The sequence below is a fragment of the Sebastes fasciatus genome, chromosome 18, assembly GCF_043250625.1.
Source record: "Sebastes fasciatus isolate fSebFas1 chromosome 18, fSebFas1.pri, whole genome shotgun sequence".
NCBI lineage: Eukaryota > Metazoa > Chordata > Actinopteri > Perciformes > Sebastidae > Sebastes > Sebastes fasciatus.
Genome location: NC_133812.1, coordinates 26,671,731 through 26,683,010, shown reverse-complemented (window position 1 = coordinate 26,683,010; position 11,280 = coordinate 26,671,731). Strand labels below are relative to the sequence as shown.

Below are 11,280 nucleotides of genomic sequence, written 5' to 3'. Positions count from 1 at the left end.
AACGTGAAGATAATCAGCTGCTATTTTAATGACTGTGTTTGAGCAGACACTGAACAGCAACATCATCATCTTCTTCATCGGTTTTAAAACAAGAAAATCAGCTGCTGGTTTCAAGCAAATTAAGAAGAATTAAAGTGAAAGCTTTTCTTAAAGTTTCTGTTCACTTAAATAACAATATAAATAAAAGCACACTATCTCCATAATGCTTCCACCTACAGAAAAAAACGGTCAGAAATAACAACAACAAAAACTTTTTCAAAGGTAGAGACTTCAACTTTCAACAGCTTTCTACTTTAATAAATAAATAAAAAAAGCGCATTATTCAAAGGGAGTTTACATAGTTCACAAATATGAAGACGTTTTTAAAAACAAATAGATAAAAGTAAAAAAAAGATTAACAGCAAATAAAAAATATCATATAATGAAATTAACTGATATGCAAACTCTTTCTGGAAAGTTTATATATATAAATATATTTGTAGGACTGTCAATCTATTAAAATATTAATTGTGAATAATCGCATGATTGTCCCTAGTTCATTGTGATTAATCGCAAATTAATCACACATTTTTTATCTGTTCAAAATGTACCTTAAAAGGAGATTTGTCAAGTATTTAATACTCATATCAACATGGGAGTGAGCAAATATGCTGCTTTATGCAAATGTATGTATATTTATTATTGTAAATCAATTAACAACACAAAACAATGACAGATATTGTCCAGAAACCCTCACAGGTACTGCATTTAGCATAAAACAATATACTCAAATCATAACATGGCAAACTGCAGCCCAACAGGCAACAACAGCTGTCAGTGTGTCAGTGTGCTGACTTGACTATGACTTGTTAATACCTTAAAGAAATTAGTAGCGTTAAATAGAACTATCGCTTACTAAAGTTTACTAAAGCTTACTATCGTGTTAACTTTGACAGCTCTAAAACAAAGCCAAAGTTATCGAACTGTAAATGTTGTGAAGCAGCCAAAGAAGATGATTTGAATCAGGAACTATCTGATCAAACAGTCATTATAAATCTGACATCTGACGTCAACGTTCATCTTTTATACTCAGACATGTTTTAGTCTGTAGCCCGCGGTTCGAAGGGTTAACGCTGCTGCAGTCTGAAATATCTTCCACATGTCGGACTGTGACTGAGATTAAAACTCTGATTCAAGTGTCTCTGGTTTCTATTTGGAGGCTGAGAGCTGATGAGTTCAGACTGTCACAGATAAAGAGACAAAACACTTCAGTCAGTCAGAACACACTCTTCTAACCACAGACTCAACAGATGTTACGTCTGCTGCATGGAAACCTTTTAGTTTTAGAGATTTAAATATGCATTTGATCAAAATTATCAAATAAATGACATTAGCTTCATATTTTGTTGTCGGCATCGGCATGAACACCAAACAGCATGCTGATACTAAGTAAAGTAAAGACAAAAAAGGGCATTAGAAATTAAATTTAGATGTAAATAAGATAGTTTAAGGTGGAAAACCCTCGAAAGAATAAATAAAACAGAACAATAAGATAAGAAAAAAACAATTGTATATCAGGGAATCTTTGTATTTAATTTAGAAAAATATTAATTTGTAAATTTTTCTTTCTTTTTTAAAATATGTTTTGGATTCAATAACATGTTTAAAGGAAGATTTTTGCAGAACAGGTAAAAAGAGAGAAGGGTTCAGTGTACTTTAGGATGCAAAGTCAAATACTGACGCTTGGGGTAATGATACTACTATTGCCAATCATGTGTACTTAAATATTACATAATAAGTTAGATAGATAGATGTACTTTATTGATCCCAAATTGGGAAATTCTTGTGTTAGAGCAGCGGGTTATACAGGCAATGCACAGGAACAGTAAATACACAGTAAATATACATATCAGCACTAGAGATATATATCTATAGTATACACAATATAAAGAATATATTAGAATACACTATAAATATACCAGACTACTAACATATAAAATATAAAATATGAACAATTCTTGTTTTAAAATTAAATTAAATGAGGTAGAAAACCAATGTGCAAGTTATTAAAATTGCAGACTGTAGACCAATACATTAAAATTAGGAACCATTTAATGATTGATAAATATCAACCAAAACGAATTAGAAATGAACAACTGTTTAAATATAAGAAGTGACCCAATAAATAGGTGTTAATTGCTTTTTAAATTTAGTTTTGATTTTTAAATGAGCCTCAAACTAACTGCTGTAGACTCATGATAATGGTGGATGAACTGCAGCAGAAGCACCAGTAGAGTCTAAATGGAGAGGTGTCAGGTGTCCCTATCAGCGGGCAGATAAGCAGTGAAACACTCCTTTTCCTAAAATGGACTTTAACAGCCAAAGGTCTAACTAACTGCCCTCCTGGGGTCTTCACATCCCGGGACAAATTTAGTGTCATCTTCTTTTTTTTTTTTTTCTTTACAGCAGTTATCTCCTTATTTGGTCCACAGGGCGTCTTTATAAACGTCCGGCTGCTGTGAGGAGTCTGCAGTTCTGCATCAGAGTCACCAGAAAACAGACTGTTTCTTCTTGGATTGACCTCTCCTCCGACTGCTGCGAACCTCCACCCTCCACCATGGGCGACCTCTTGATGGCCGAGTTCGGGAAGGCTGCTCCTTACCTGAGGAAGTCGGACAAGGAGCGCCTGGAAGCCCAGACCAGAGCTTTTGACATCAAGACTGAATGCTTTGTAGTGGACAATAAGGTGGAATATATGAAGGGACAAATCCAAAGCAAAGATGGAGGGATGGTGACGGTCAAGAAGGAGGATGGAACAACGGTAACCGTGAAAGACACGGACGTCCACCCCCAGAATCCGCCAAAATTTGATAAAATCGAAGACATGGTGATGTTCACTTTCCTCCACGAGCCCGCGGTGCTGTTTAACCTCAAAGAGCGTTACGCTGCCTGGATGATCTACACCTACTCCGGGCTCTTCTGCGTCACTGTCAACCCCTACAAGATGCTTCCTGTCTACGACTCTGAGGTGGTGGCAGCTTACAGGGGGAAGAAGAGAACCGAGGCTCCCCCGCATATTTTCTCCATCTCTGATAACGCCTACCAGTACATGCTGACCGACAGGGAGAACCAGTCTGTCCTCATCACCGGAGAATCCGGAGCCGGGAAGACTGTGAACACCAAGAGAGTCATCCAGTACTTCGCCAGCATCGCTGCAGTCGGTGGAGGCAAAAGAGACACCAGCAAGGGGACACTGGAGGATCAAATCATCCAGGCGAACCCTGCGCTGGAGGCTTTCGGCAACGCCAAAACGTTGAGAAACGACAACTCGTCTCGTTTTGGAAAATTCATCCGCATTCACTTTGGTACGAGCGGCAAGCTGTCGTCTGCCGACATCGAGACGTACCTGCTGGAGAAGTCACGGTGCACCTTTCAGCTCAAGGCTGAGAGGAACTACCACATCTTCTACCAGATCCTGTCCAATCAGAAGCCAGAGCTGCTGGACATGCTGCTGATCACCAACAACCCGTACGACTACTCCTACATCTCCCAAGGAGAGGTAACAGTCGCCTCCATCGACGACTCGGAGGAGCTGATGGCCACCGACAGCGCCTTCGATGTGCTCGGCTTCACTGCAGAGGAGAAGATGGGCGTCTATAAACTAACCGGTTCCATCATGCACTACGGCAACATGAAGTTCAAACAGAAGCAGCGTGAGGAGCAGGCTGAGTCAGACGGGACGGAGGCTGTTGATAAAACGGCTTACCTAATGGGGCTGAACTCTGCTGACGTCATCAAAGGGCTGTGCCATCCCAGAGTCAAGGTAGGAAATGAATACGTCACCAAAGGCCAAAGTGTGGACCAAGTCTACTACTCCCTCGGTGCTCTGGCTAAGTCAGTGTATGAAAAGATGTTCAACTGGATGGTGGTGAGAATCAACCAATCCCTGGCCACAAAACAGCCTCGTCAGTACTTCATAGGAGTGCTGGACATCGCTGGATTTGAGATCTTTGATTTCAACACTTTTGAGCAGCTTTGCATCAACTACACCAACGAGAAGCTGCAACAGTTTTTCAACCATCACATGTTCGTTCTGGAGCAAGAAGAGTACAAGAAAGAAGGTATTGATTGGGAGTTCATTGACTTTGGGATGGACTTACAAGCCTGTATTGACCTCATTGAGAAGCCGCTGGGAATCCTGTCGATTCTGGAGGAGGAATGCATGTTTCCCAAAGCCAGTGACCAGACCTTCAAGTCCAAGCTCTATGATAATCATCTGGGCAAGAACAAGATGTTTGAGAAGCCGAGGGCTGCAAAGGGGAAAGCAGAGGCTCATTTTGCCCTAGCTCACTATGCTGGCATGGTGGACTACAACATCGGCAACTGGTTGGTCAAAAATAAAGACCCCCTGAATGAAACTGTGGTCGGTCTCTACCAGAAATCATCTCTGAAGCTTCTCAGTGTGCTGTTTTCAAGCTATTCAGGAACTGACGGCGGTGACAAAGCAGGCGGCAAAGGAGCCAAGAAGAAAGGTTCCTCGTTCCAGACTGTGTCTGCACTTCACAGGGAAAACCTGAACAAGCTGATGAACAACCTGAAGACCACACATCCCCACTTTGTCCGCTGTCTGATTCCTAATGAGAAGAAAACTCCAGGGGTCATGGACAACTGCCTCGTGATGCACCAGCTCCGCTGTAATGGTGTCCTGGAAGGCATCCGAATCTGCAGGAAGGGTTTCCCAAACAGGGTGCTCTATGGCGACTTCAAACAACGGTACAGGATTCTGAATGCCTCTGCTATTCCTGAAGGCCAGTTCATTGACTGCAAGAAGAGCGCAGAGAAGTTGCTGGGATCACTGGACATCGACCACACTCAGTACAAGTTTGGCCACACCAAAGTCTTCTTTAAAGCTGGTCTGCTGGGGACACTGGAGGAGATGCGTGATGAGCAACTCTCTCGAATCATCACCAGGATCCAGGCTAATGCCCGGGCAATCCTTATGAGGGAACAGTTTGCTAAGCTTGTGGAACGCAGAGATGCCCTGATGGTCATCCAGTGGAACCTTCGCTCTTTTCTGGGTGTAAAGAACTGGCCCTGGATGAAGCTCTTCTTCAAGATCAAGCCCCTGCTGAAGAGTGCCGAGTCTGAGAAGGAGATGGCCAACATGAAGGATGAGTTCGGCAAGCTTAAAGAAGCTCTGGAGAAATCAGAAACAAGACGGAAGGAACTAGAGGAGAAAATAGTGACTCTTCTCCAAGAGAAGAACGATCTGACTCTGCATATTCAGTCTGAACAGGATACACTGACAGACGCCGAAGAACGCTGTGAACAGCTTATAAAGAGCAAGATTCAACTGGAGGCCAAGCTCAAAGAGCTGACCGAAAGACTGGAAGATGAAGAGGAGCTGAACGCAGATCTCACAGCTAAGAAACGGAAGCTTGAAGACGAATGCTCCGAGTTGAAGAAAGACATAGATGATCTGGAGCTGACTTTGGCTAAGGTCGAGAAAGAGAAACATGCCACAGAGAATAAGGTAAAAAACCTGACGGAGGAGATGGCTTCCCAGGACGAAAATATCATGAAGCTAACCAAAGAGAAGAAGGCACTACAGGAGGCTCACCAGCAGACACTGGATGACCTCCAGAGTGAAGAAGACAAAGCCAACAGCTTGGCCAAAGCCAAAGTTAAGCTGGAGCAGCAGGTGGACGATCTGGAGGGCTCGTTGGAGCAAGAGAAGAAAGTCAGGATGGACCTCGAGCGCTCAAAGAGGAAGTTCGAAGGAGACCTGAAACTGACTCAGGAGAGTTTGATGGACTTAGAAAACGACAAGCAGCAGCTGGAGGAAAAACTCAAAAAAAAAGATTTTGAGATTGTCCACGTAAATTCAAGACTAGAAGACGAGCAGGTTACTTCAGTTCAGCTCCAGAAGAAGCTGAAAGAAAACCAGGCAAGAATTGAGGAACTGGAGGAGGAGCTGGACGCTGAGCGTGCAGCCAGAGCCAAAGTTGAGAAGCAGCGCTCCGATCTTTCTCGCGAGCTGGAGGACATAAGCGAGCGTCTGGAGGAGGCAGGTGGATCAACATCAGCACAGGTGGAGATGAATAAAAAGAGGGATGCTGAATTTCAGAAGCTGCGTAGGGAGCTGGAGGAATCTACCCTCCAACATGAGTCCACCGCTGCCTCCCTGAGGAAGAAACATGCTGACAGCGTTGCCGAACTGGGTGAACAGATCGACAACCTGCAGCGTGTGAAGCAGAAGCTGGAGAAGGAAAAGAGTGAGCTGAAGCTAGAAGTGGATGACTTGTGTTCTAACATGGAGAGTGTGGTGAAGGCCAAGTCAAACATTGAGAAGATGTGCCGTACAATGGAAGACAACATGAACGAGTACAAGAGTAAATATGAGGAATCTCACCGCGCCATAAATGACATGACTACCCAGAGGGCCAAGCTGCTCACTGAGAATGGTGAGTTTGGACGTCAGCTGGAGGAGAAGGAGTGTCTAATATCACAACTGACCAGAGGGAAGAACTCGTACAACCAGCAGGTAGAAGATCTACGCAGACAGCTGGAGGAAGAAGTCAAGGCAAAGAATGCCCTTGCCCACGCTGTACAATCTGCTCGTCACGACTGTGATCTGCTCCGAGAGCAGTTTGAAGAAGAGCAGGAGGCCAAGGCCGAGCTGCAGAGAGCTCTGTCCAAATCCAACACCGAGGTCTCAGCATGGAGGACAAAATATGAAACCGATGGGATCCAGAGAACAGAGGAACTGGAAGAAGCAAAGAAGAAGCTGGTTCAGAGACTGCAGGAGGCAGAGGAGGCCATCGAGTCTGTGAATGCAAAGTCTTCATCCCTTGAGAAGACCAAGCACCGCCTCCAAAATGAAATCGAAGACCTGATGCTGGACCTTGAGAGATCCAATGCAGCATCTGCAGTGCTGGACAAAAAGCAGAGGGCCTTTGACAAAATCATGGCAGAGTGGAAGCAAAAGTTTGAGGAGTCGCAGTGTGAGCTGGAGGCCTCTCAGAAGGAAGCTCGGTCTCTGAGCACTGAACTCTTCAAACTGAGGAACGCCTATGAGGAGTCTCTGGATCAACTTGAGACGATGAAGAGAGAGAACAAGAACCTCCAAGAGGAGATCTCTGACCTCACTGACCAGCTGGGGGAGGGCGGCAGGAGCGCTCATGAACTGGAGAAGATCCGGAAGCAGCTTGAGCAAGAAAAGGCCGAGCTCCAGTCGGCACTTGAGGAGGCAGAAGGTTCCCTGGAGCACGAAGAGAGCAAGATCCTCCGAGCCCAGCTGGAGTTCAACCAAGTGAAGGCCGACATGGAGCGCAAAGTGGCAGAGAAAGACGAAGAAACAGAGCAGGCAAAGAGGAACTACCAGCGGATGCTTGAGTCGCTTCAGTCCTCTCTGGATTCTGAAACCAGGAGCCGCAATGAGGCCCTGAGAGTCAAGAAGAAGATGGAAGGTGACCTCAACGAGATGGAGATCCAACTCAGCCAAGCCAACAGGCAGGCAGCTGACGCCACGAAACAGCTCAAGAGCCTCCAGGCGTTCCTGAAGGACTCTCAGCTGCAGCTGGATGATGCACAGCATGGCAACGATGACCTAAAAGAGAACATCGCTCTCCTGGAACGCCGAAACAACCTGATCCAGGCCGAGCTGGAGGAACTGAGGGCTGCCCTCGAGCAGACGGAAAGAAGTCGGAAACTGGCCGAACAGGAGCTGACTGATGCTACAGAGCGCATGCAACTCCTGCACTCCCAGAACACCTGCCTGATCAACCAGAAGAAGAAGCAAGAAGCAGACCTGATGCACCTGCAGAACGAGGTGGAGGAAGCCGTACAGGAGAACCGCAATGCTGAGGAGAAGGCAAAGAAGGCAATCACAGATGCGGCCATGATGGCCGAGGAGCTGAAGAAGGAGCAGGACACCAGCGCCCATCTGGAGCGCATGAAGAAGAACATGGAGCAGACCATCAAAGACCTGCAGCACCGCCTGGACGAAGCCGAGCAGATCGCCATGAAGGGCGGCAAGAAGCAGCTCCAGAAACTGGAGGCTCACATCAAAGAGCTGGAGAACGAGCTGGAGGCGGAGCAGAGGAGGGGAACGGAGTCCATCAAGGGGGTTCGCAAGTACGAACGCCGCATCAAGGAGCTCACCTACCAGACCGAGGAAGACCGCAAGAACATGGCCCGCCTCCAGGACCTGGTGGACAAGCTGCAGCTGAAGGTGAAGTCCTACAAACACGCAGCCGAGGAGGCAGAGGAGGGAGCGAACACCAACATGGCCAAACTCCGCAAGCTGCAGCACGAGCTGGAGGAGGCCGAGGAGAGGGCCGACATCGCCGAGTCACAGGTGAACAAGCTGAGGGCGAAGACCAGAGACGGATCCTCCAAGAAGGGCCTGGATGAGTGAGGGGATCCCAGAGAGTCAGCAGCACAGGTGTGTGGAACCAAGTATTCACTCAGACATGAAACTTAGTACTTACTTAATGAAAAACACCATGCTTAAAGGTCCCATATCGTGCTCATTTTCAGGTTCATACTTGTATTTTGTGTTTCTACTAGAACATGTTTACATGCTGTAATGTTAAAAAAAAACTTTATTTTCCTCATACTGTCTGCCTGAATATACCTGTATTTACCCCTCTGTCTGAAACGCTCCATTTTAGTGCATTTCAACGGAATTACGTTGCTAGGCAACAGCTTGGGTCCATGTTTACTTCCTGTCAACTGATGTTATTAACATCCACTGCAACAGGAAATAAACTGGGACACATTTAGAATGTTTACGTTTAAAACCATGTAATGGTCTAAATATTGTATATTTGTGACATCACAAATGGACAGAAATCCTAACGGCTTGTTTCAAACGCGCAATTTCTGAATACGGGTTGCGAGTATTTCTCCATATATTGGGCGTTTTGATAGTTTAACAGTATTTATACAGCACTTAAACCTGCTTTATAATATAAAACACATGAAAATCTCACTTTTTACAATATGGGACCTTTAAAGTCCACTTACTGGCTTTTATTGGAGCCCTCAAACGCATCTCATGGTCTTCAACAGATGCTCAGTTGGTTGTCCATTATAATCTCACCCAACTGAACCATTAAGTAAGCAAACCATGTGAGAAGAGGTTGAAAGCTCAAGTAGTAAGTAGACCTTGAGTTCAAATGTTTCTCTGAGTTATTACCCAGCAGCAAAAATAGAGTTGAGAATATTGAATCCAAATTGTTATTTTGTCTACTTAACTATGAGTTTTCTTTTATTAATGCAGCTCTAAGTTATGTGTTTATGTTTTATGAGTTATGTCTGCCCTCATTGAGTTAATTGTTTGTTTTGATTGACAGGTGTTCCTGTACCTGGGCGACTGGAGATATCGAAGTGGAACCACAAAAAGCTGAAGAAGAAGAAGAAATGGTTATTTTATCAGCATATATAGTAGAACAGCCCAGTCGCACAGCAGTTAGTGAAATAGTCACGACATTTTATGTATTGATTTGTGCACATAGACACAAATTAAAAAAAATGTCATGATGGTCAGCATGAAATAAATTCGTATGTAATCCATTGAAATTTCTTATAAAAACTCCCTGAATCATGACATCAGCTACCAGGTTGCATCTGTGTAGACAATAAGTCACAACGGTGAGATTTGTGTCTGATCAGAAGCGTCTTTTATTAGTTTTCCGATGAAGAGCAGCCGCTCCTCAAGCCTACAAAGGGCCCTATTTTAACCATTATATGCTATTTTAGCATATTATTATTAAATAATATTTATAATAAAGTAATTTTAGATACATTTTAAGGTAAATATTGGGGTAATTTGGCAGTGTCCATGTAACATCCACACCTATAAACCTAGATTTTGTAATAGCATTAACATTTTAAGTGGTAAAATTACTGAACATGGGATTTCACATTTATCCTCGAGTGTTTCCTACATTAATTTAGGTGATTTAAGCCTTTTAACAGAACATGACTGTCTCACGTTAGGAAATAAAGATTTGTCTGAGACAACTTCGCACTAATATGTCTACCATTTCTTTTATTAGTGTGATATCTGCATTTTCTGTTTTTGGTTTGATTAGGACACATCCTGGGGATTTCAGAGTGCTACTGGGTATGGATTTATTGTATTGGCTTCATATCGCAATATATTCCAGAAGTCTGATATACAAAAAAATGTCCCACATTAAGCTAATTCACCCTACATCTAATATAACTGCAGTAAAATAAAACATAATTAAACATGATTAGATCTAATATTCTAATTAAATTATATAATTAAATAATATATATATATATATTAAATATATATTATATTTATATTATATATTATTATTATTATATATATTATAATTATTATTATTAAATTATATTATTTAATTGTATATAAATATATATATATATATATATATATATATATAATGTATAAATCTAATTTATAGGGAGCAGTTTTAACATCGGTGTATTAAATGTATTTGACAAACAACTGTTTTCCAGCTTCCTGAGCATGTCAAAATAAAAGCAATGTTTATGATTATTATTAAGTTTGGCAACAAACAATCATCCACAAAGAACAATCATTTCAGACAAAAGTCATGTTTTTATACGGAAGTTTGAAAATGCAGCAATAAAATCATCTTATTTTACATTTCTAAACAAAAGGTTTTTATTGTGAAGCTTCCGGTCCGGGTTAACTCAGGGTAACTTGATGCAGTTTGGTCCGGACTATAAACCGCTGGAGGACTCCAGCTGTGGGTCCAGATTAGTGATATGTCGGTCCCGAACCAGCCGGTTCAAAAAGCCGGCTCTTTTAAGTGAACAATAAGAGCCGAACCAATCAGGTGATGACGGACAAGGATCATACTATCAAGCAGTGAGGGGCAGCACGCTGACGGTCTACAGGTACAGAGCAGGAGGAAGAGGAGGAGAGAAAGAGAGAGAGGATTGCGGTTCGCGAATAGCAGACAAGATGAGTGACAGTCGGAAACGAAGCAGCATGTAAAATAATGGTATTCTGGAAATGATTACTTATTATTATTATTATAGTGAAAATATGTGAAAAATATTAGAAAAATTTCCAAAATTATTTGTAAAATATTTGGAAGAAACTAGTGAAAAATGTCAGAAAAATATTAGAAAAATGTCCAAAAAGTATTTGTAAAATATGTGAAAAAAAATAGCGAAAAATATTTGAAAAATATCCCAAATTATTTGTACAATATGTTGAAGAAATAATGAAAAATGTCAGAAAAATGTCCAAAAATGATCTGTAAAATATGTGAA

At 42.6% G+C, this 11,280-nt stretch overlaps 2 protein-coding genes across 2 annotated transcripts in view; both read left to right on the top strand.

The window, feature by feature from the left end:
- The window catches only part of LOC141756521 (uncharacterized), a 116,786-nt gene that overhangs the window by 34,394 nt on the left and 71,112 nt on the right, over window positions 1-11,280 (top strand). The window lies entirely within an intron of this gene.
- myh6 (myosin, heavy chain 6, cardiac muscle, alpha) lies at window positions 2,502-10,011 on the top strand. The gene is made up of 2 exons (XM_074616042.1): window positions 2,502-8,425; window positions 9,339-10,011. The coding sequence occupies exon 1, from the start codon at window positions 2,597-2,599 to the stop codon at window positions 8,396-8,398; it is 5,802 nt and encodes a 1,933-aa protein (XP_074472143.1). The 5' UTR covers window positions 2,502-2,596; the 3' UTR covers window positions 8,399-8,425; window positions 9,339-10,011.